Source organism: Ischnura elegans, chromosome 7 (assembly GCF_921293095.1).
Source record: "Ischnura elegans chromosome 7, ioIscEleg1.1, whole genome shotgun sequence".
NCBI classification, from domain to species: Eukaryota; Metazoa; Arthropoda; class Insecta; order Odonata; family Coenagrionidae; genus Ischnura; species Ischnura elegans.
The window spans coordinates 100090507-100117674 of NC_060252.1; the positions used below are offsets into that span (position 1 = coordinate 100090507).

At 38.5% G+C, this 27168-nt stretch overlaps 1 protein-coding gene across 1 annotated transcript in view; it reads left to right on the plus strand.

The window, feature by feature from the left end:
- LOC124163049 (leucine-rich repeat-containing G-protein coupled receptor 5) overlaps positions 1 to 27168 on the plus strand; it is a 287787-nt gene that overhangs the window by 231172 nt on the left and 29447 nt on the right. Inside the window, exon 11 of the mRNA XM_046539833.1 lies at positions 23282 to 23347. Within this exon, the coding sequence (XP_046395789.1) occupies positions 23282 to 23347 (66 nt within the window). The remainder of the gene's footprint in view (positions 1 to 23281; positions 23348 to 27168) is intronic.

Sequence of the window (27168 nt, forward strand, 5' to 3'; positions counted from 1 at the left end):
TAGGAGTTTTAAATCGTCTTAGATTACAATGCATGCATGAGGCACAGAGCTCAGGGAAACATCTCTTAATAATCACCTATTAAAACTGCGTCAGGTCGAAAAGTTTCCTTCGTTTGATAAGGTATTAATAATCCTTATTTAAGCCAAGCGCTACCAGCTAGCAGGGTACTCAGCTACCCGCTAGCAGCCTGCATCGTATCAGCGCTCAAGCCTCCCTCAAGGTCACCTCACAGGGCGGCAGCGGGAACGATAAATACGTCACACGGAGAGATTTACCGGCATTCATACTTACCCGTCGCGTTTTCGCGCGCTTGAAATTTTTCACTTCATTTAATCGCGAAAAATAGATATCGTCATTTAAAAATCTAAATGCGTTAAATACGTACTCCATGAGTAATAATCTTTCGAATTAGGCAATAAAAAAATAATAGGAAACCACCCTATTGGAAAAAATGATCTCCGCAGTTACATTTTCTTGCTTTATACATCCCTTTGTGGGGAAAGAATGAAACGCTAGCCTTCGTCAATAAAGCTAAACTTTGATATTGGTGTTGGGGAACGTCAGTGCAAATATTGATATGATTCTCTCAATAGTAAAAAGTGATCAATTAAAAAATGAAAACACTGAAATATTTCATCCTTTTTCGCAGATTTTATTAATAAACTAAGAGTATTGAAACGTCATCCGAAGTTAACCGATCCATAAATGCTCGATTGAAGGGCTAGGTATTACTGTTAAAATTTTCGTTTTCCCCTGTGATGATTCTCTTTTGACGAACTGAGGGGAGAACGGGGTGTCGGTGTAAGTAACTTTCCTCCTTCGGGAAGCAATTGAGATCGCTTGTACTGTCTGCCAACCACCCGATATTCGCTTCTATAAGCCAATTAACTGAAAAAACCTCTTTTTGGGTTGGCTTCCCCCATGAGACCAAGAGCGGAGGGGATCTTTTCCCATCTCCTCAATGAAACGACCTCACCCACGTCTGTTTCCCCTCTTCTTTCGTCCGTTGTGCGCGTCCTGACGACAGGAACTTTTAACGGATCAATCTATGTTTTTCCTTTCGGACCCAGGTAGATTTCCCATACTGAACCGTTTTACTTGCTTTGAAACGTAGCCGAATTCTTTTTGTCGCTTCCGTAACTAAATTTTCAAGAACGCTTGGGTTTCAAGTTTCTTACGAACCGTTTTCTCTACAAGTGCTCTTGTTACAAAGGGGTCAGGGTTCATGGACCCTTTTTTACACATCATTAGTGGATCGGTTCGTGGAACGATCATTTGCTTTCGCTACGTTTTATATCCCTAGTAAATTCTCGTTTTTCTTCGAAATGTCTAAGGAAGTAACTCTCCCGCACTTCTTCATATCCAGTGTACCTCAGGGCAGCATCCTTCCCATTCTAATTTTTATTTCTAGTCTTATTGGGACCCTATTTAAAGGTACCATGGAATATAGCACGTCGTTACGATTAATACCAAAATACAAACCTCATCTCCGCTTCACCTTATCTCTTTTTTGGTCTGCAATATTTGATTTTGGCTACCCATGTTTTATCCTGCTCCAAAAGTGAGGTTAAACCTTTTTCATGCCTGAACACAAAAACAAAGCCTTGTATGCCGTTTTATTAGTCTGTGTCGGAATTAATCCTTCGGCAATGAAAATAACAGTAACAAAAATAGGGAGGTATTCCTGTAATCGGATCGTATTCGCTCTTCCTTGGTTTTCGAGGATTGCTAAAGGTCAACGTGTTATTCGCGTCATTTCCTTGTAATGATATTGGAACCTTCACTAACGCTAAGCACCTCCCCATTACCCCTGACCTTTCACTGCCCCCCACGCTTCTCGGTATCTCGTTTTATTCTATATGATAATGCGATATGTTTATTCATTGATATGATCATCGATTTTTACTTACTTTACTGGATAGTGGTGCTTTTTCCGGTCACTGATGCGTCTTTCATCGTTAAATTTCTATCGTTTTTTTATGTTGAATGGCGTGAGGTTTTTTCCTATGTATATTATGCAGTCTAAATTGATTTTAATTCTTTTTCAGTGGGATTTATATCACTCACTTTTCGTCCCTATTCAAATAGAATCTCTGCATATTCTGCTTAAGGGACTTGAATATTATATCCAACCTGGTCGTGTTTTCTTTGATAATTTCCAGATTTAATTTTCTCGTATTGATATGTTCTAAAATGACACAAATGCTCGGACTGCGCCTGACTTCCAAATCAGCTCTGTTAAAAATCCAATGATGTCTGCGTAAGAGTAGGCAGGGAAATTCTATTATGCGTATCATGTTTGAAATTTATTACTCCGAAACATTTATTAATCCCAAAAATATTTATTTTCTCGTTTTTTCTAGAAATCATATTTTCCCGTTTTTATTGCGGGTTTTAGAGGCATGTGTTGATGGTAATAAAGAAGTGTACGGGTCAGGGGCGCAGCTAGGAACTAAGGCTAGGGGGGTTTCAGGCGCAGCTAATACTGGGGTCCTGAGGTATTGCATACCCGCCAGGGTTAGCGGGACGTTCGGAGGCCTTCCGCCGGAAAAAAATTAAGATAAATGGTTCAAAATGGTGATTTTTAAGGCCCCACACTATTATGTAAGCAATATTAATCCAATTAAGTAAAATAGATTTAACTTAAAAATTTCCCCCCAAACCCCCCCCCCCCCCCTCGCTGCGCCACTGGTATGGGTATTCATCAGGGATACATGGTAGTGTGTTGGACCAAATAATGCTTTTCTCTCACGTCGGCATTCTATAAATTCATAAGATGTTGACTAAGATCGCCATTCTTTTGGTAGCCTCTCTTTCTCGTGATTATCAATCCTCGCTGTTACCTTCGCGTAAGTACTCAGTGTTCCAACGCCTGGGATAGGGCGCCTATAATCTGACCCTAACAGCCGCCTCACGACCAGACCTTCTCCAGAAACGCGAATAACCATCTGGAACAGTGAGGAGATTGGATGAGATAGCCGAAACCGTAGCATTCATTCCAAGCCACTCTCCTTTCCAACCCTCCCAACGTTTCCCCTTCCCTTACAACCCGTCGTCGCAATGAGAACTGAAGTGTCTTTGGGAGTAGAAGGAGGTGGGAGATTGGGACATTTTCAAGGGACGATGGAATTTCTTTTCTTTTTCGTTCGAGATGGGTGGCTGGGTGGTTTGAGGGGTGGAGTTGAAGAGGTCGTCGACCTATTAAAGCCATTCCGACGGTGCCCGTTTGGTTGTGTGTAGCGCGCGCAGTTGAAGCTTCTCCCCTTTCCCGCCAAACTCGAGTGGCGCGCGGGTAGCGAGGATGGGGCGGTAAAATGGAGGTTACGGCAGTCCCATTAGACGGTCGTCTTCCCCGACCTTACCCCGGGTGGGAGGGGGCGGATGGGAGAATTTTGTTGTGCTTCCCACCCTTTTCCCTACGAGATCCTCCCACCGTGCATCCTCCATCAGGACCATCCCCCAAGGAACCTTTCATTAAGGTCTCCTTATCATCTGCACACCCTCAACCCCCGCCACTACTCTCAGTCCCCTTTACACCAATCAGCCTCGAGGAGAACATGATACGCAACAAAGGCGATGGTGTCAAGAGAAACCGTTTTTGCGCGCGGAAGTAATAGGGTGGTTTCCTATCATTTTTTATTGCCTAAATCGAAAGATTATTACTCCTGGAGTACGTATTTCACGCTTTTAGGTTTTTTAATGGCGATATTTATTTTTAGCGATTAAACGAAAAGAAAAAATTTTCAAGCGCGTGAAAACGTGACGTGTAAGTATGAATGCTGGGAAAACCCCTGTGACGTCATTCTGGTTCCCGCTGTCGCCGTGTAAGGTGACCTTGGGGCGAGGCTTTGAGCGCTGATACGATGCAGGCTGCTAGCAGGTAGCAGAGTACTCTGCTAGCGGGTAGCGCTGGGCTTAAATAAGGATTATTAATACCTTATCAAACGAAGAAAACTTTCCGACCATAGGTAGTTTTAATAGGTGATTATTAAAAGATGTTTCCCTGAAGTCTGTGCCTCATTGCATTGGTTATCTCGGACGAATTTAAACGAATTAAATCCACTCGTATAGACACTTGGTCCCTGTGACGTCACGTGGAGTGGCATCGCATGGGCGCCAATTGGGACTTTTCAAATGCGGTTAAAATTGACCATTGCCATTCGTCTAAACTGGGATTTCTAAAACCAAATAATTTGTATATTATGAATACACTAATGGTGGGTAACAAATTGCAATCAATACCTTTCGTTTTCTTTGATGAAGGAAACTACCCTATTCTAGGCTTCATCTCAAAATTGTGGGTATTTTGGTTCGTAGTTGTAAAAACTACCAACCGAAATACCCACAATTCATCGGCAAACAACCGCATCTCTTACTCTATAAGTCTTTCACGGGAAGGATTTTTGTGAAACATATTGCATAGCTTCAAAATAGTCCATTCATGCTTTCAGTGATTAAGTAATAGCATTTAACTGGTTCAATATAATGGCCGATTTGTGTTCATTTTCATGAAATCTGGATAGCTTATCTTATATATATATATGTTTACATTTGCTCCATCACCTTATTTTAGTCTTCTTTTCATACACGCTTAAAGTCATCGTATCAAAAAATCCTGTTCTTCTTTCCTCCATCTACTTCCTTATGTTTTTATTTCTGTTCGTGACTTCGCAAATGGCCTCATGTGAACCCTACCTTAATCGGTGGTAGGTGTGCGTAAATAATATCCTCGATCTGCAATACCTCACATGGTCCTCTACTCTCTTTTTCCTAATACAATGAGCGCTTCCAAATGATCCTTCTCGATCTCCTCACCAGCTATGTTAAGTACCTCCTCGTTTATATTTTTTTCCGTCCCTTTTCCATGGTTCTTCACCAGTGGCGGCGCGTGCGTATACGCATGTTAGCAAGTGCACACCCAAAGATGAATGAATTATATAAGAAAACTATTCCTTTGCAACGAGAAGGATAAAAATCCTGTCTGCATATGCAAGAAACATGAAGCTCCGAACGCTACAGCTATCTCCTTTTCGAATTCACCGCTCTACAAGTGTGCGATCCCGTGGCATCGCGCTGGGTGCATTTTCGGTCTATGCGATCGCTTGATGGTGCTCTGGCGGGACGAAGTTAGCGGGGGGGGGTGGTATGTACAGTTCAAATGGGTGATGGGAGCAGACTCAAAACGATGCGAGTGCGCACGCGCATATTTTTGGTGAGTGACTCGCAGGTAGTGTAGTGGTGTAGCCGCCACCTACACTACCTGCGCCCAGGATCCTAGTCCGTCTACAGAGTCATCTATAAGGCCGTTTTCTACACTACTTCCTCATAGGGTGTAAGGAATGGAGAATGAATTTCACTTACCGTCACTTGTGAAGGTGTGTTTAGAATAATTATTTTCATGCATGCTAATATTATTTCTGTTCGTGCAATGTTAAGGGTAGAATATACCAGTGATATGTTTTGCTTGCTATGTATTCTATTACGACGAAATATGGTGCTCATGGATTAGTATTAACATAATATAATTAAATCATCCTGTATCTGCTCTAATGCACACCCTAGATAAATTACCACCAGCCCCACTGTTCTTCACGACAACACGCATAACCTTATCTGATGCCTTGCCCGTGCCTCCACACATACCAACCTACATCTTTTTTAAATCCAGGTTTGTTCGTCGTGTCACTCAGTGGCGCCGACTCCATGGGGCCTGAGGGGGCCCGAGCCCCCTCAAAAATTTGTTATGGGTGTGAGGAAAAAATGTGTCAGGCCTGTCGATTTTCCCCGGAGTGTCCAGATATCGAGATCCGAGTTATCAGGGTTCTAATGTTGATCATATGACTCTTCTAAAATGCTTAAAAAACTTAAAATTCACTACTTATAAAATTTCCTGGGGCAAGATCCCCGGTTTGGGCCCCCCCAATATTTTTTGTAAGTCGGAATCCCTGGTGCACTGTCACCTTTTCTATTCATCTCCATGACAGGATTATCGACGACTATCTACAATGGATTCGTAACAATTCAAACATCGGTCACTTTCGAAAATCGATTGACTGCCGGAATGCAGGAGCCTATTCCCAAAATTGACAAATGAATCCGTTAATTAATTTTAACTATCGACACTTGATGACAAAAAGTGTATCATCGAACGAGTCCACATCGACCATTATAGTCCTTCTCCCGTGTGCGCAATAAATTCACTCGACTAGACTTGGATTAGAATCATAAGTGAAATATAACACCAATTATGGACCGGTGGCTGGTACAGAAAAAACTCAAGGGGGGGCCTGCAAAAAATATTTTAGCTACCTTTACTTGGTAAAAAATTATCAAGTCACATGGAAAGTTCAAGAAATTTTTATTTCAACTGATTATACACATAAACAAGGCAATTCTATCTTATGATGTGAAAAAGTTACTATTGTGGTTCTTCATTATTTGGCAATGCGGCCGGCCCCGCAACAGGGAGGAGGGACGCCCCACATATGTATCCGCCACTGTCACACACTGACATTCAAGAAACGAAATCGCTTCAGATATAGAGCTTAGGTCATTCGGGTACATTTATTTTTTATTGTTCCTGGTTATTCAAAACAACTTGGAGCGGCGTTACCCGAATCGGTAATTTATTGATATTGAGAATCTCAATTTATTGATAGTGAGAATCTCAAGTGTACCAAATGTCAAGGAAACTAGCCATATTTTCCAATTGACCGAAACTTTGCCCAATGCGATTTTGTGGATGAAAGACAGCCAAAACTATGATTGATAGAGTATTTCACTCATTATCCAAGTCACGCCAATTTCAGTTACAGTAAACGATGCTTTCCACTATGCTCCAGAGTACTCACGACCTAACACTCTCTCGACCTGGAAAAAATAACTCTTTGGACACTTTTCATGGCGTGGGGAAAAATGTATTCCTCAGCACCTTCCTGAGCTAAACAGATGGCTGCGAATCGTTCATGAATGCGGCCTAGCCCACGCTTTTCCCCCACCATGACGCTCGTACGGTGGTAAATATTAAATAACTTTGCCGCTCTTCTCTTGCGCGCGTTTATGGATCAAATTCACACACATGAGAGGGGAATTTAGTGGCTGGCTGAATCTGAGTGTGAGGGAAATAAAATCATCACGTACGCCTCTCGTAAATCGCTCTCTATCGGTATAAAAAAACAACGCAAGAGCCGTTCGTAGTAATTTCTCAGCACAATTCCAGCAACAAATACATTTGCCGTTGATTAGACAAAAATTTAATGCAATTCAATTGAATTATTGAGTTTTAAATCTATTGTTGCTCGATTAGATGTTTTTGCATTTTTTTCTGCCTTGTAAATCACTTTTTCTCGTGTATATTTTTTTCTAAATTTAAGTTATTTCAATAAATATGCATAAGGAATATAAATATTTTATAAATATTAGTATCATCTTTCAATTTAAACAGAATCTCAGTGTCGAAGCGATCCAGTTTTCCTGCGTCGTTTAACTTATCCGCGAGCTCAGTTTCCTTTCTATGAAAATAGGGAATGTGTTCTCAAAATTTATTCCATATATGATGTTTTTTACGTTATCTACGTAACTCTGTAGCCTTTCTTTTAATTTTTTCTTTATCGAACTTTTAATATGTTATAGTTCCGTGTTTAAATTTTCATTTTCTACTTATTTATTTCTTGAACAATTCATATCGTTTGTATTGTATCAGAAAATTTGACTAATTATTAAATAATCTTGTTCTTTCTACAAGGATTTCCATTTTCATTTAACTATTTAAGGGATATTAATAGCTCTAGTCGTACTTTAAAGTAATTGGTCTTGTCTTCCAAATCATTTGAAATCTGCATCTCACGGTCGGATCTATGTTTTGAAATTATTATCACCTTCTTTAGTTTCCAATATTTTTTATTTTTATGAATTTAAATTAATACTTTAAAGTCTTTATGGTTGGGTACTCTGTGATTACAAAAGGACATTAATATTATCGTTGAAATCATTTATTTAAAGAAATTGGTGTTAAAATATCTTTCATTTCCAAAATGCATTCATTAAAAATTGTTAATGATAAAACTTTTAACATGGTAAAAATAGTTCTCGGAGTATAGGTCAATGTATGTGATGCAAAAAAGTTTCAGCCAACGTATATTCAAATAAATATGTACAAAGCTAAATAAAGATGATAGTTTAAAATAAACGTTGGCTGAAACATTTTTGCATCACATACATTGACCTATACTCCGAGAAAATTTTTTACCATGAATTAGACGAGGTCAAGATAAGAACAAAAAAAAATAATTAAAACTTTTAACATGATAAGTTATATCATGGATGGCTCGCAGCTATTGCATTTATACTTTTTTTCCTTATCTTGACCTCGTTTAGTCCATGATAAAATATTTCTTGGAGTGTAGGTCAACGTATGTTATGCAAAAAAGTTATAGCCAACGTTTCTGTTTATTTAAAACCATCATCAGGGCAAATTGTGTACGAAGCTGGAAGTAAAAACCTTCAATATGAATAAAGAATAATTATATAAACAACCAAGGAGGAATGTTATGCATCACTTTCATATCATCGTCATCTCATTCTACAATAGTGACAACAAGGAGAATAATCCGAAGAAGTAGCTGTATAACAACATCAAACCTTAACCCATTTTTTGGACTTCGAAAATGGAAAATTTAGAAGAAATATAAGAGGAAACTTAGAAAATATTGAAGATTTTTACTTCCAGCTTCGTACACAATTTTCCCTGATGGTGGTTTTAAATAAACAGAAACGTTGGGTGTAGCTTTTTTGCGTAACATACGTTGACCTACACTCCAAGAAATATTTTAACATTGCATTTATATGAAAAATATTTGCTAGATTGGCAATAATGGGCTATTTATCCATTTGTTTCCTTTAGTTTAGAGATACTCATTCTGTCCTTGCATAATGTAATTTCTCTTATCTCCTAGTTTTTTGTTCTCCGCTCCCTATTTAGCGCGGGTTACTGCCTGCTAACGGTGGCAGTGATAGTTAAAATGCCTCCCAAACACAAAATTTAATGCGCAAGAATGCAAACGTCTCCGGCTTCTTTCCTACTCACATTATTTCCAATTACTCCGCATTGCAAGAAGTTTTGCTGCATTAATGTTGTACTGAATTTCAATTTCCCTCTTGGAAGGCTACTTGCACGAAATTGCTCGGTCCACACCACCCGTTTCCAAAAAAAATGCGCACAAGATACGAGGACTTCATGCTTTTTATTTGGGGGTCATTAGCGCTTTGAGATTATAGCCCCAAGAGCTTAGGTTTCGCAATAATCCATGAGAGTATACGAGGTAGTATCCAGTATGATTTACATCTACATACTAGCCCGCAAGTCGCCTAAATAGGTGTGTGGAAGGAGGTGTTAAAACGCCACCCATAAAAAGGAAATGCTCCAACGAACATCCGCTTAGCATTTATATGGTCCCTTATTGTTCGGGGGAAAAGCGAATTCCCATACTTAAACGTTCGGCAAAATATCCTTCTAAATTCATCGTTGAGATCACATTATATGTCGCGCCGAATGCGCGTTTCCGCCGTACCGGTAAACCATATTTACCACAACCAGCCAGATTACATTATAATTTTATTTTTCGCATTTTTTTGTGTTGTTTGGGGTAGTGTGGTGTTTGTGTTAGCAGAAAATTACATACTAAAACACTTATTGAGTTTTGAAAAGTCCACATTAACATATACATCTATTGTTTTCCATTGGATATATTATTTTTATTATTTTGATAATATTTTATTCTTTTTGTTCTTGTTTGTTTGTTTTATTATTTTTTTCCAATGGTTTATTTTCATTTTTACGTCATTTTTTAATTATTTTTTTCCAATATATTTTTTCATTAAACAATATTGATGGACACAGTTGTATTTGAATTAAAAAATAACTAGATCTAGAAGAAGGAAAGACATAATCGTTTCTGTTGGACCTGGTAATATAGTGGGGTTCTGATATGATGTCCTCCTTGTCGCACTGAAAGATTTCTGATGTCAGTTTCTTAAGCAATCAGCGACCAGCGCGCGTCCTCCGAGTTTCTAGCCATGCCCAGTCTCACTCGTTTAACATCTGTGTACCGCTTCCTGTACGCCTGTAACGGTTTTTGACGAATCGCGCAGCGTTCCTTTAAGTTCAGGGATAAAGTTATGCGCCGGATCCCACATTTTCGTTGCATATTCAAGGTTTAGCTGGACTACTTGACTTGACTTTGCTGTTTATTTTACCAGGCCCAGGTGAGGCCACAATCCGGCCCCCTCTTCCCCCAGGGCCTGGGCTATTTCACATGGCATTTGTTTTGGTATTGAACTTAAATTGGAACAGGAATTGGTACTAATACATTCTTTCGCCTAGTTTTCCATCGAGATTTTATAGAATTTCTACTTCCTGACATCTTGTTGAGCCGGTCAAGTCTTTGAGTGGCCTCCTGTAGCTGTCACCGCTCAGGAAGTAATGATACATGGAAGGAATACAATATAGATTGAATTTAAGCCATTAGAAGTTAACACAAACCAGGTTAAAAAGCATGATAAAAACAATGAAAAAAAGAAACATGTGATGTTTGAAGAAATTAAAAACTCATAACTGAACAAATTTGTATAAAATATCAATAAAGAATCATAAAATGTTGCGATGATAAAATAATTAAAATAAGTACGTTAAAAATAAATATAAAGAACGAATAATGAAACTTTGAGAACGGTGTATAGGGTGTGAAAATACTAAAACGGTAAATCCGGTAAAAGATTGATTGCAGGAATATTTAAAATCAATAAGTAAATAAAAAGTAGTGCGAAATATTACTTCTCTTTTACTATTTCATACGGAAATCTTCCTACAACACGTTTGACGAATCCTAGCTTCTTCTGGGCCTTGCCACAAATATTTCTTATATATGTTACCCACGATAAGTTTAGTTGAATTAGGCCAGATCCAACTCCGTCAGAAACCACTTTTTGCTTACCGTCACTGAGAAAGTCGCATACGCATTTTTCCATTGCACTGTAATTTATGTACAAGTATTATGAGAGATACCGTTGTAAGCTTCGCGGTAGCAATTTTTATAGTGAATTCAAAAAAAAATTAAAAATTATGCTAAAAGATAAATGAATTTAATCGCAATAATTTCCATACCTCATTTTGACTAGTTCTGAATCATTAGTTTCCCTTTTCACACAAATAACACATGCCAAGCCAACGATACACATTTTTTTTAACTTCTTTTGTAAACTGACTGATTGGGGTGAATTTTGACTCACCGGTATAGAAGCTATGTGCTATATACACTATTAGTGCTATCCTTCTTCCTGTGCTACTGGAAAGAAATGCGGAGGGCATTTTCTTACAATGTAGCAACTAGGAAAAAAACAATACAAAGCTATTTTATTACATATCCATGTGCGTTTTTTATTATTGAGGTAAAACTGGTCAATATGGACAAAACATTTTTACGTTTACTGAAATAAAATATGTCAATGTAATAAGTTATCGCAAATTAAGTAATGTACTGCGTAAGAGCCGATATATCGGCCCGCCACGCTAAAAGAGTTAAAAGTATACAAATAACGCGTCGACTTACCATTTCGATCTACCATATTCTAGTATCTCTTCTAACCCTTTCTAACCCAGAGCTGATTCTGGGAAAAATCAAATTTCAAGATTTTTCATTTTGAAATCTTGAAAGTTTTACACTCAATGATTCTTTATTAGAAAATCTTCTCACAACACCTTGTATTGTGTTGAGCACGATACACAGGAAGTTCTTAATATTATAAATATATGACATTGCAATATTTCCACTGAGTTTTATTATTAGACAACGCGTTTCGTCGTTACAAACAACATTAACACAAACACCCTTGAGAATGTTGTTTATAACGACAAAACGCGTTAATAAACGTAAATATTTCTTTTGTGTGCTCCCCACGATAGTTTCGGAGTTATTTTAAATCCCAGATACTTCACTTCATGAATGATACTGCCTTGTGGGGCTAATTACGAATAATGGTGGTCTTTCGTCCACGTGAGAATTACTACGGTATCCGCAGGAGAGCATTCATTTCAAGTTTTTCCTTGTTCCTCCTTTTTTCCTGCTGCTTGTATCGTCATCACTCTCCTTCGCTGTGTCTCCTCTTTTCTCGATCAAGTGCGTGCCATCATATGCCTTTTTGTCTCTTTTTTAAAGCTCTCCGCTTAGTTTTTTGCCATCCGTCGCATTATTCTTCCGGAAATAATCCCCACTTTAATTTCCCTCTTGTTTATCAGCCTGTATTTTTACGCGCATGTCGTATGTTTTTTCGTTCCTTTTTGCCCTTGGCTCGTACCCTATTTTTTCCATTTTTAATTCTCGAAAGCCTTTTATTTCACATCTTCATTCTACACTTTTTCGTTCATTTTTTGTTTTCTTTCAGAGTCACGTCTTTCTCTTATCCGTATAGTTTTTTTTCTCCCACATTTTTCCATCCTTTTTTCTGACCATTTGTTTTTATTTTATTTTATTCTAGTTTTTTCCGCATTACTTTACCCCGCATCCTCTCACCTCCAACTCCTCTTTTGTCCCTTGGTCTTTATTTTTTACGATCTCGCAATTTTTTTTTGTCGCACACTTCGCGAAACTTTTTTTTTCGTCCCACACCCATCCGGTACCTCTTCAGAGCCCTCCTGCGGTGGGTGATAAAAACTAAATGAGCGTCCTCCTCTCCTTATTCTCGCTTCTTCTTCATCTCCCTATCTTTCTTCCTCTGGAGCTCGGTGGGCGCTAATTTGGACGATGGCCTTGAAGATGGAGAATCCCCCCCTCCCCGTGGCATATGCTTTCTCAGCCCCGCAATATACAAGAGGGAGCTCTCCCAAGTGCTCTTCCCTTATCTGTAGTCTTTCTCCCCTCAACCCCTTTCTTCCTGAACCCGGTGAAGCGAAAGAGTTGCATAGGCTTTTGTCGCGACTACGTGATTAAAAATAAATAATGAATAGTAACTACAGTTTTTCCGAAGTATTTTTAACAATGTTATTATGTATCTGATAATGTCTCATGTACTATCATTTGCAAAAGTCTTGCAACAAATCGAGCTGCGCCACTTTCGCTCCACAAAGATTGTGCCCGGAAATTGTATGGTTTTCGGGTGTATGCAACAATCCAATACTAGTCTTCATGGTTCAATGCATGGAGAACGGGTCATTGGGTGGTTGAGGTATTTTGTCATCCTTTTCAGTCTCAGGATTTGACCGCTTCCATTTAAGTGAAATTAATGTTCATGATATTCCCCCAAACACATTGTAGCAACTAATGCAGTAGTAAAGATCGAAGGTAATTCATCGGAGAGATTTTAAAAAGTTGGTAGCTTGGCTCTTTTTGAGTGATCTCAGCTCTTTTCAGAGAGCTGGAAATCACGAGTCGTTCACTGTGAACATGGTAGACTTTTGTTTACATCTATCGACTCGGGTTGATGTTTTAATACAATATATACGACATATGATACGAGGCAGCTTTGAAATTCCCAGTGTTTCATCATATAAATATCTGAGCAAACACGTAAAATATGAATTAGTTAAGCTGATCGGCATTAATCGTTGCGTAAGTAATAACAGAGTTCTCCGACGTCCGTCAATCGGTAAAGATGTATTCCTTTCCACTTATTCAAAGTATGACGAGGAAAACTTAATTCCAGCTAAAAGTCCCATTTTTAATGATTGTCGGATTTCAACAGGTATTGTTTGATAATATGTTCTACTGCTGAATTAGTGTGAATGCGAATAATAACTCTAAGCTGCTATGTCGTTGATGATTAAGTTATCTTATTTAGATGCAATCATTTACATATACACTGATGAATCCGGGATTATGTAGGATACTTACTTACCATTATTAATTGAATTATCTACTTGCATTAAGTAGGTTACATTGTATTAGGAAATGTGTTTGTTGGCCATACGTTTTATGTTTAAGGCATCAGTGGAACTGCAGCTCATTTCATAAAACCTTTCAAGTCGAGTAAGAAGGACGTAAGCAAATCCTAACAGAATTTCTGTTTGTAATGAATGTATACGCTTGCTTCATTAGAAATACAAGTACCGAGTTTGAAACATAATAACAAATAATAATAACTTATAAAGACGACACCATACCGAAGTCGCAGGCGACAACATCATTATATTCCTATTGTATATACTAACCAGCCGAAACATAGAGTATGCGAAAGCCTCCGTGCTCAAGTTATAATCATATAAACGAATAAAAGACTAATATACCGAGAAAGTGATTATTTTGATCAAATTCGTTCAAGTGAGAAGCCGTAGGAGAAACACATGAAGGAGCTCAGTGTTACAATAACAACAAATACTCAAAATTGCGATCTAGCGACCTTGAGATAGAAATAGCTCAGTGGATAACGAGTCGGGCTGGTAATAGGAGGATTCCGCGTTCCAGTCTTTCTCGAGGCCGAAAATTTTTATCCTCCGCACAGCCGTATTTTATTTTAAAGTTTTTTTATTTTTGAAATTTATGTTAAGAGGGTACCAGCTGTTGAATTTGAGCATTTTTTGCAACAATTTCTAATTTAAATGACCGTGCGACGGGAATCATACGTAGTTAGTGCGGTAGGACGAATCAATTGCGTTTTCTTGAAGGAACTCCAATCAGAATCACTGGTGAATGTAATTCCTAGTGCTATATGGTTTCCTTTACAGGTCCGTAACTGCTCAACATTATTAACCTTTGGAATGAGAACTATCGTAATAATCTAAGGTTCCATATACGAAATTTCTTAAATAGATCAATTTTATCTTATTAAAAAGAAAATTATGAATGATATTTTGCAGCGATTATGCTGCCCGCCTATGTTGTATCTTGCCTATTTGTCATCAACTTGTCGCCATTTCCTACCAAGTTAATTTCGCCAGTAAAGTTTTTCAGAACAATTTTACCCTTTTTCGTTTCGTAAATGAGCAGTGACGGAAATTTTTCTTAGAGATAGAAAAAGATATAAATTAAGTGAAGAATTTTACTTTTAAACTTTAGGCTTCAGTATTCTACAATCAGTGTTTTTTTAATCCAGTAATTTTGTTGGAAAGGGACAGAATGTGAGACTAGCTGATCTACTAAGTACAATCCTACGAATTACCTATGTAATGGTAATCCTTAATCGTGCACGCACCACGGCGCTTATTTTTAAATATAGGAAAGGCTTATCTTGAGGTGTTTATCAACTATTTTTCTAGTGCGTATTTTCTTCAAGCAAATTGTGGCATCAACATGTATATATGATAGGGCTACAAATTGGCCCTATTTTCATTATTTTGGAAGTACGTGAGAATCACTTACGGCCTGCAAGTTTTACTCCAGGTAACCTACTTCCTCATCCCTGGCTGGTAAAGTTGGGATAAAGATGTAGGGCAAGACGAGGTGCAGGACCTATTAGCTGACGTAAAGAACTATTTAATGCCAATCAATTATATATGGTGGAGACGACAGAGTCGTGTTTTTTTTCGGAAAATTGTCAGTTAATTTTTTTTCATTTATTAATTCTTCTATATCGAACAAATATTTCAACAACTTAATATAAAGTCTCCTGAACGACGTTGAATCCCTAAAAAAAGGGTTACGAGCGAGTTGATTTCCGTGTTCCTAATGGCGAAATCGTGCCCCCAGCCGTCCTTATGGGGTTTACCATTGGAAGCCAGGCGTCATAGGTAACTCTCACCACTCTTTTAACGGGTAAATATTTTCAATTATCTACTCCAGTCAACTACGGGTACAAAAATAATCTCAAACGCCGCGACGACTTAACAACATCTACGCACGTTTACTCAACTGAACATCGTAATGATTTCCTACGTCTCACTCCCGTGTCACGATGACCCGTTCGTGAGTCGTTCCCGAGCTACCATGAAGATTCATACCTAGATAGTGATCATTCAATCTTAATGGTGGCCAGAAATCGACAATGGAGCGAAAGTGGCGCCGCTCGATTTGTTGCAAGACTTTTGCAAATGATAGTACATGAAAATGTACTATAAGAAAAAAATGTATGTGTTGATATAAATAGCCGACCCCCGTGACGGCGGGATATAGTCCTCGCCTGCCAAACAAGAAGTCGCGGGTTCAAGTCCCGCCTGGGTAGGTTGCCCCTATCTAGGTTGTTCCTGTACATTTAATTGCTGAATTTTTTGTGAGCCCCGATATAAAAGGCCAATGTGTTCTGTTTTCAGTGGTATGGGAAGACATACATGATGAAATATATAAAAAAAAACAATATGAGATGATGATGATGGAGAAATTGAAGTAGACGGAGAGTAAAAGGGGTGTGGGAGAATGGTGGGTGAAGAAGAGAAACTGTGTATGAAGCGAGTGATTAGAAGAGGCAGGATGCTCGAAAACGTGTTATAGTCTATTCACTTTATGTCTGCGGGTGAGCTTTCGTGAGAACCCGGAAACTTTCGGATGGCTTCGCTGATAGGGAGGGGTAGTACCGAGACAGAGAGAGGAGGAGCGAACATAGCGTTGTCAAATGTACATAGCCGCCCTACTTTGTCACTGAAAACGTGTGAGTCATAGGTGGCCACAGGTATTTGGCAACACTGCTCCACGCTCGGCGGAGGTCTAAGAGCGACTCACTGAGACCTTGCCTACTGTTCGCTGATTGGCAAAGGTAGAGTCACATGTCGAGAAACTCCCCCCCCCCCCCTTCACCTCCACTTGCTTTGGCCACACCAGCTCACCCGCAGAGATAAAATGAACAGAGTATAGAGGGAAGAATGTGCGATCAGCTAGGAAGGGGGAGGAAGAGAATAGAATTTATAGATAAAATAAAAGAGATTTGGGATTGAAGAGGGAAGTTCAATTTTGGGATGGTAGTCAGTCAGGACGAAATGAAAAATGCTTAATGTACACCCCGATAAAACCGTGGAATGCTCAAATAATCATTTTTCTTGTCATCTTTCGATGATGAAACGAAAAATGAGGTTGCATGAGGTGCGCTGATACAAGGCATATAATTTCATATTTAATTTCTTTTTTAATTTTCAACCATAACCACCGTTATAATTCAACCTTTTATTTTGACTAAGTTTCGGTATTAATTTGCTGATAACATAGAGAGTAGTTACGTTAAGTGCCAATTCTTTCTATCATTACTTTAAGACATTGTGTTATATAACGAATTTCATCGAAAAGATGTTTAATTTTAGTTTTAATCAAAGTAGCGTCTTTGAATAGACTACCGTCCCAGAATATTGGCATTGCGTATTTTAAAATGCAGTTTATCAAAAAATATATGACTCATTGTGTGATTTTTTATTTTAATCGGTAGACAAATTTATGAAGGAATAATGGAATATAAGGATACAAAATGTGTCAAGTGTATTGTGGAAAGTTCCATGAAAAAGATCTATTTTACATCATATTTCGGTCTTTTAGGAAGAAAATTATGGCATCACGGTCAACTTCTGGTACAACTTTAAATCGTGCAACCATTTCTTGTAAAAAATTTATTTCAATCGAGAATGAAAAATACCTATTTTTTATTCATTTGCTAATTTTATTGTTGATCATCACTTGATATATATTGCAAATAATAGCATAAATATATATTATAAGAAGTTTTCTTCTCAGCATCTAATAACATGGCAAAAAGGTGTTGTAAAAACGACCAAAAATGTTTTCTTTTCGAAATTACAAGTAGTCGAGCTTTAAGGTATTAGTTTACTACCAAAAATATTTATTCTACTTCAAAGTTCAAACATAACTGTATTTCCATGCCTAGTTTCCAGGAAACCTAATTATCATGCAATGTGGCTCACACTTTATGAGGCCATTTGTTTAACAAGAATATAATCCTCGAAAAAAGACGTTCACGCCGGGAAATATTTCATATGCATCTATATATCTCCCTAGAATAAAAATGTGTGTAAATTTTCTGCAAAACGCTCATTTTTCGCTGGAAATTCTCTATAGCACCCTAAATCCGTAGCTTCCTTTATGCACCATGAGTACGTTATAGGAAGAAATATTGCCAAGACATTTGTATAAATTTTCAGGCATGAGACTTTGCTTTGGGTCGGATTCAACGAGGATGAAAATGAGACGAAGACGTTATGGCGGATAATGAGAAGACAAAATTGTTTGCTACTTTTCCTTTCCGTCTCAATGATCTTCCTTACTCATTTTACACCGTGGTTATCTTCCCACTTACCTAACCCCTCAACCCTGAGTTTGCTGTTCGACCAATTAGTGTGGTTGTATATTGTCGAGTGAATCACGGTAATGGGTGCTTGCTTGCGTGATAAGTAACGTCTGTTTCTTAAATTTGTGTTTCTAAGTAACGGCTCCTTGTGTATTTTTGGGAAAATTAGCTCTGATACTTATGCTCCATGAGGCACTTTACTCTAAATTACTACAACCCACTAGCGCTTTAATGAATTGTTTTTATCCTGGAAAATAATCCGTTCTATCTTTGTGTCGCTAAGGAATACTAGGTCCGAAAAGTCGTAGAGCGCATTAAGCTAAAATATCAGGTAGTACTTCTTCCTTTACCCTGAAATCAATTTTTTCCTTTGTTGAATCTTGTTAAATAAATTAATAAAGATTTATTAATTAACATGGGGCTTCGAATTAAATGACTAAAATAGAATTTAGGAATTATCCAACTTGGCAGCAAATTGACTTCAAGTTTACTCGATACATAACTACAAAATTGGCTTTAATTTAACCAGACATCATTCTATTCTAAAATAAAAATATTCCTGTAAGAGATTGATTTGGGTTTGCATCTTAAACATGATTTTTCCTTTCTTATATAAACTTTCCTCTATCTCGGCATACAACTTATTGTTATTGAAAAGGCTTTCGCGTTCCTATGACAACTAGAGCTGCACAGGATGGATTAATTCTCAATTACTATTACGTAAGAGATTGATTTGGGTTTACATCTTAAACATGATTTTTCCTTTCTTATATAAACTTTCCTCTCTCTCGGGATACAACTTATTGTTATTGAAAAGGCTTTCGCGTTCCTATGACAACTAGAGCTGCACAGGATGGATTAATTCTCAATTACTATTACGTAAGAGATTGATTTGGGTTTACGTCTTAAACATGATTTTTCCTTTCTTATATAAACTTTCCTCTCTCTCGGGATACAACTTAGTGAAAAGGCTTTCGCGTTCCTATGACAACTAGAGCTGCACAGGATGGATTAATTCTCAATTACTATTACGTAAGAGATTGATTTGGGTTTACATCTTAAACATGATTTTTCCTTTCTTATATAAACTTTCCTTTCTCATGGGATACAACTTAGGGAAAAAGCTTACGCGTTCCTGTGACATCTAGAGCTGCACAGAATGGATTAATTCTGAATTTCTTCCCGTAGGGATACCCTTACCAGATAGGTTGAAGGGTGAGATCCAGACGAAAAGTAGTCCATGTGATGATGTCAGGTGAAAAACACTGTTCAATGGAATGGGAGTGAGAATCCCAACTAACTATCTACACTCTGAAAGCGTAGATTACAATTACGGGGGGATATTGAAATCAGTGTTAAAGGGTAGAATGTTCGGTAAATGAGGGACGGGAAGGAAGAGAATAGGATTTATAGATTGAATAACAGGGAATAGGTCTTATTGTGACTTGAAGAGGAATGCCATGATGGGACGGTATACTTCCAGAACATTTCGCAAATACTCCATGAAAACTTAACTCATTCGTTGGAATACTTTAAAAAATGAATATACCAATTTTGTTTTTTTATCGCAGGAGATTCGAGTACGTAGATAAAATATGAAGAGTAACGAAAGAAAAGTGTTTGCAGTAGATCAAAGGATGGTGATGACCGATGGGAGGCCAACCTTAAATTTTTTTGTAGTAGCTATCCAAATAGGCTGGTAATGAAGATCTGTGGAGCTCAAGCTAATAAATTAATTCCCGCGGCCTTTACGTCATTCATAAATTTATGCCAGAAATTTCTTTACGGGCAAAGGTAGCTGGTTGTACATTGATGATCTGATTGTTTCAAAGCATATGCAGCACGTATTTTTTATATCCTAATAAAAGTCTATTTGCTTATGTAGCTTATTGGCATAATATTTTGCAGTCATTTTTCTGTAGATAAAGCTAGGAAATTTTTTATGTCATCTCTGAAAAAATCATTTTCCAACTTTATGCAACCTCTATTGTGAAATACCTGCATATTTATCTTTGAAGGTAAAAACGCTTTTGTATTTTCGTTAAAATACTTACACAAAATTCATGAACACATCGAATGCTGATGACGAAACTAAAATGCACTGCCCAAATTGGACCATCTTTCTTAATTTGACAGCAAGAGGCATAAAGGGTGGTATTAATGAGTTGATACTTTTAAAGGCACAATAGTCATTTATAAATGGTGTTGATTACTTGAAAAAATTGTGTAAAGATCGTAATTAAGATACGTGTGATCTGAAATTCATGGTTAGCCAATGAAGCGTCTTTTTTTTAGCCGTGTACATTTTATTTTTCGATAATGCCGATAAATTTTATCATTTCTTGTCAATGGCTAAAAAAATTCCTCTATAAGTAAAGCTGTAAGTATCAGGAACTCTGGTCTGAAGAACAAAATAACAACTATCTGTAGCATCTGCGCGTGAATATTCATAGTATCCAATAACATAGACCTCTTTCGAAAACAGCATATACTGTCCATGCTAATGGCTCTTTCGAGAATATTACTTTTAAGATGAGCTAAGAAATTATCAATATGTAGCTCATAAAAGGGAAATGGTCATCGATGACTGGAATAGTGGAACGGTATTATCACCTGTAATTACATTTTATTAATTAATTTTTCCCCATAGCATCGTAAACAGCACATTTTGACCTTATACATCGGGGCTTTTCAACAAGTTAACAATTACACGTGCACAAACAACTATGCCCTAGATAGGGGCAACCTACCCTGGCGGGAATCGAACCTTTATTTTCCCCGCCGCCTCCGAGGCCGGAAATCAATGAAATGTTGCACGTTCTGGACAATTCTTCCAATTTTTATTGCCGAAATGTTTATGCCACTTGAAAGTATTCATTGATCTACTCTATGTATATGCAAAAAGGCGTATTCTTTGCTTTGGTTTCAAAGGATTCACTTGATGACTCAGTTAACCAAAACGAAGGAAAGGAAATACTCAATTGGCCGTATGATTCTCCCACGGCTCGTCCACCTTGCGAGTCAAAATTGTCGCTGCGTTGGTGTGCGGGAAGGGGGAGAAATTCACCGCAGGGACCAAACACCAGCCTCTCAACCGGAAATCCCAAAACACACACACACATTCGCTCACAACAAACACAAGCAACAACATCCTTTGTGGGGGCTGTAGGGACCTCCACTAAGGATTCTCGCTCCACACAAAAACGGGATTCTTCACAGGATGAGCCTGTTAGGGATAGCCAGTGATTTGTGGAAACACACGCACTCAATAAGCAGTCACTCACACATTCACCCACCTATAGATGGCTTCCATTTTCCGGGAGAAAAAATATTGCTCCAAGAGGGCGTCGTCGGGGATCGGCAAGGGGACGAAGAAAACACGCGTATACGTATTTTGGCTACAAAGTAGCCCTCTTATGCGTGCTGAAGGAAGAACCAAATGCACTTACAACACGAGGCTGACATTTTTGACTCGCAAGTTGGACGAGCCGTGGAAGAATTATATTATACGGCCAATTGAGTATTTCCTTCCCACAGTTACGAGGCCGTAGAAGCTCAACTCCCATTTTTGCAACCAACACGAAGTTTAATTCCGAATAAATGGCAAGGTGGTTCCTTATATAAGGTCATTGGTATAGTGGTATCTATTTCTGGAAGAGAGAGCTGAAGTTTTACACAGTGGGTTCCCTATGAGAATCATCCAGTGTAAAATATAGGGTTTAATCATTATCATTTCTGAAATCTGCCGCCGCAGCTGTGCCCGGGACTTGTGAGTCGCCCGCGAGTGATGAGTGAGTGACCTGGAGTAAAACTCATTTCATACGTGCAATCACCGCAGTGGAGGAAGTTTGTGAGAGCATCCATTTTGGGTTCAACATTCAGCCGCAATCTCTCAGCTTCCGAGTAATGCATTCCATATCCTGTCGCCTTTGGCGGAAGATATTCTTAATAACGTAGTGGGACTCTACTGCAGTCGTATTCTGCGCTAATAAGGCCAATTTCCTATTTTATCTTTCTCTAATGTTCAATCTTTCTCCGCGATTCGTGCCAGCACTGTTAATTTTACCCTTGGCGGACGAAAATGTTACCGAAATTGTACAAAACTTTAACGTAGGCGTGAGCACTGAGCAGCCCGGACTGTTTTAATGCTATGTTTTTCTCGAATTTTTCATGGTGATATGACAGTGGCGCAGCGAGGGGGGGGGGGCTTTGGGGGGGATGAACCCGCCCCCCAGAGCTCTAAGAAATTTTTAAGTTTAATCCATTTTACTTAATTGGATTGATATTACTGATATATAGTGTAAGGATTAATAAAATATCCCTCAGGAAGCCGTAAAACTCACCACTTTGAATCGTTTATCTTAAAATTCCACAATTTATTAATCTCGCACATACCGCTTATCCTGGTGGGTATGCCATACCCCCACACACCCCGGTATTAGTTGCACCCGTTGCACCTAAACCCTCCCCCCCCCCAGCCTTATTTCCTAGCTGTGCCCCTGTGATATGATATGAGTTTTTTTAATTGTTAACGTCACCCTAACTCAGCTTCTTATTACTTTTATTTAACATAAACAATTTCGTTTTAAAACCGGAATCCTGTAATTTATGGTGTAAATTTAGGACTGCCCAAACATTTATACTCCTGATGACATTCCACTGACGTCAGCGAATGGAATTCCGTGCACAGTGTGTTTCCCTTATTTATGGATCCATTTAAATTATTTCTTCCCTTAAACTTGATTGATTATGTCATCAAAAAGAGATAGTTAACAAGGAAACACTTGGCATTTTGATCAAATTAACCGTCACATGTAATATGTCATATGATGATAAATATCGTCACATGTAATCATATTGATAAAATATTTCCATTTGTCCATTTTTTGGCTTATTACTCTCTTGTGCAAATCGCATAAATTCATTTTGATGAGTAAAAACATCACTCTATTTCTAGTTATTGTGATTGTAATTTATTTCCACGATTTATATGCGTCATCATCATTTCATAGAAGTTTATCTGTGATTTACTTCGACTTTACATAAATGACTATTTCCTTCTCTCTGTTACAGTGATATGAAGTCGAATCAGCTCACAAGGATTCCGGTCCTGAATGATTGTGGCGATCTTAAGCTCCTGTAAGTACTTCAATTCCTCTCCTCATTATCATCACTTCGTTATTAATTACTTGATTTTTTCCCATCACTAAATTTACCATCATAATTAACAGTATAAAAACAACGTAAATACATTTCTAAAGTAGGGTTTTTTTTAATATGGCAAGGTTTACATTATTGGAATTATCACATTCTTTAATTTCAAAAATTCAAAATTTATTGATGATCATAAAATTTTGAATTAAATTTTATGATCATCTGTTTAATGCTTTCATATATGAAATATTAAATAAAAATATTTTTAATGTCTAAATTTACCACCTTCCATCATGAGAAAGATATGATTTTTTTTAACCCTGAAACCAAATACCCTGAAAATTTCAAGATGATGGTACAAGTTTTAAAGGAGTAATTCCACACGGAAAAAGACAATATACGACCGTTCGATATGAAGGCGGTATCCTCATCAGTAAAAATCTATGCCTTCACTCGTATTCCTGGTAATCCCTTCATATTATGAGTTTCACATCTCCACATGCCTCCAGTCTCTAGTCACACTTCTTCGAAATTCTCACGCCTTCTCCCAACTCCTCCGATTACTTCGTCGTCTCTTTTGACGCCATGAATCTGCACCGACCTGTTCTTTAAGGCCTGAATGGGCGCGGTAAAACCTGAGGGTAACTCAAGGGGATCAAGTTGCTATTGTTGGCTAGAGTGTTGGCTTCCCACCCCGTGGGCTGGGGTTCAAATCCCGGCGGCGAAAGAAAATTTTCAGAGACTACCCGATCCCTGCTTGAATATTGTGTGGAGGACATTTCAAGAGCAACACTCCGTCCGTCAGATGGGACGTAAAGCCGTGGTCCTCTTGGCGCCTTTCGTTTCGCTAAGGCCGACGCCGGGTTTCTCTCCTCCCTTCCTTCCATACCCTTCCCTCACGGCCTAAAAATCACTTTCACCAATCATAATGTTAATTTTGACGATGTAATGGCAAAGAGGCAGCGGTAGGATTTCTTATTACATAGGCCAACAATGAAAAAACTTTTTTACTGAAAATACCTTATTCTTATGTTTTTAAAGTTGCTAAAAAAAGAATCCAAATACGATGGTTTTAAAGTTGTATCACCCACCATTTATTCACATTTTACAGCGATATTTATGAAATCAAGCAATATTTTTAGAATTTAACAGCTTTTTATAGTTATAATAAAATTGAAAAGGTAGGTCTAATGAACGAAGATAATGGGGATTACTGATTGTCCTTCACCGAGAAGTTCAGCAAGCGATTCATCGCAGAAAAGCTACACAAGAAGCTTCAAGGAAAAAAGGGAAAGAAAATGTAGACCAATTCCAGTTGACAAGTGAACCCTGTATTATCACGCTGTAGCAAATACAAACAATTTTATCACGATGTAGTGAACAGTAAATACAAACAATTTTATGATGTAACACAGTGTTTCATTGATTTCCCTGAATACCGTATAGGGGTATTAGACTAAATATTAAATACATATTGCTTGGAAACTATGGGTGATACAAAAAAACTAAGGCCAGGTTTGGATTCGGCACATCAAAATCTATAAAGATCAGCTGCTAAAATAAAAAAAGTTTTCAAACAAAATTTTTTGTTGCCCTGTGTTATTAATTACTTTATCTCACTTTCTATAGTGTCGATCCTCCAATACCTCTCCTCCAATCCAGCAGTTTCTTGCAAACGAAATAAAAAAACGGATCCTTTTATAGCCAGTGAGTTCTAGACGGAATCGGATTCATTTGGGCTAATTCGTTCTAATCTCCACTTTTTCTCGCCATTGCAAGGCTTCAGAACCGGAATCTTCTTCCCTCTGCTTTCCATTATCTCTCTCAGTGAAGCAGCTTCCATCGCCAATGACCATTATTTTCTCGGTCCATATAATTCCCCGCAATGGGATGAAATAGTAAATCTGTGGCTAAAGCAAGTGAAATGAAAGCTCGGAAAAATTTATATTTTTTCGCAGGATAGTAAGTTCTTCCATTGAGACCCTCTGTCGGTTCGCAGTAATCATTAACCATATATACGCGCCATATCGGCTCACGCTTAAATTCACCTACCATCGTGTTCCCCCTGATTTCTACTTCTTGGGACCCTTCCAGCCCCGTTACTGTCCCTCGTGCCGTAAGTTTAAAGTGACGTAAAGATTTTTATGACGACATCATGGCTCTCCTCCAATGGGTGGCGGAGCGATAGAGGGACAGGAATGCCAAACTTTCCTTTTTGTTCCGCCCCACGGGTTGGAAATCAATGAGCGAGGTTCGAGCAAAGTCGACCGGTCGAAGGAAAACAGAACGTGTCTCTTATCTCACTCCAATTTTGACGCGAGGGCGCCTCATCATATATGTCACCTATGTCAATATATGACTCGCCCTCGCACTATTAATGATATGTTGGTAATGCTATGTCTAGCTTCTGTTGGTAGTCTTCAAGAGAGCACAAGACTTCACTTGCTTCAGCCTAGGATTAACTATTTCATCCCCATGTGGGGAATTATATGGGCCGAGAAAATAATGGTCATTGGCGATGGAAGATGCTTCACTGGGAGAGATAATGGAAAGCAGAAATGAATCAAAAAAGGAAAGACAATGGCAGGAAAGGCAATGCGACCAGTTTTGCTTTCCATTGTCTTTCCTTTTTTGATTCATCACGAAGGAGTTCCATCATGTTTCGCCTGACACGATTGAATTTATGGAAAGCAGAAAGAAGAAGATTTCGGTGTTCAAGTGATGTAATGGCGAGAAAAGTGGAGATTAGAATGCATCAGGTCAAATGAATCCGATTTCGTCGACAATTCACTGGCTATTAAATAATCCGTTTTTTTCCTGTTTGGCCGAGACTGTATAATATTTTATGCACTGGAACATTGTGCGGGGGTGAAAACATCGATGCGGAGAAAGAGGTTGGAGAAGGAGGTGTGACAGACGGGGGCGTAAGTGAACGAGGAATTCCTGGGGATGTAGGGGAATAGGTGTAATTGCTAGATGAGATAGTAAGGAGGTAGACCAGGCTATGGCCAGAAATAGGTTACAGGGTGTTCACCTAGGTAGAGGGTACATTTCGGGGGGAGTTCAGTTGGAGGGGGTACACTTAACACTTCATCTCGCAAGCAATTCGATATGGTTTCAATTACTAGACCCCATACTTGCCACGGAAAGGTTTCTTCTTAGTTTTTATAAGTTCGAAAAATGTCCATGAGTAAATTGGTAAATTACTTTTAGTGCTTTCTTCTGGGGTAACGCTGAGGCTTTTCAGCTCCTTCTTTTTTTGGCGGAACTTTTCTTATTCTCAGCTCATTATCTTAAATATTGTAAATTTGTTGCATCACCTCGCAGCTGAGCTTTACGCCACTGAGTGGATCCACCGGGTTGCGGATGGTGGGTCAACCTCTTGATGTAGAGGAAAGCTGAGATACAAACGAGTTTACTCGTCGACTACGCATGCGTGGGCAAAAAGCGACGGCATTCCGAGGTGGTATGGGTGAATTCCTTCGTATAATAATAAGCAATCTAATTAATACTAAAAGCCTGTGAAGATGGACTGACTTGGCGGCAGGAGACCTCCAACAATAGGGTGGTTTCCTATTATTTTTTTAATGCCTAAATCGAAAGATTATTACTCCTGGAGTACGCATTTCACGCTTTCAGATTTTTTAATGACGATATCTATTTTTCGCGATTAAATGAAAAGTGAAAAATTTCAAGCGCGTGAAAACGCGACGGCTAAGTATGAATTCCGGGAAAAGCCCGTGCGACGTCATTCTGGTTCCCGCTGTCGCAGCTTGAGGTGACCTTGGGGCGAGAATATGTGCGCC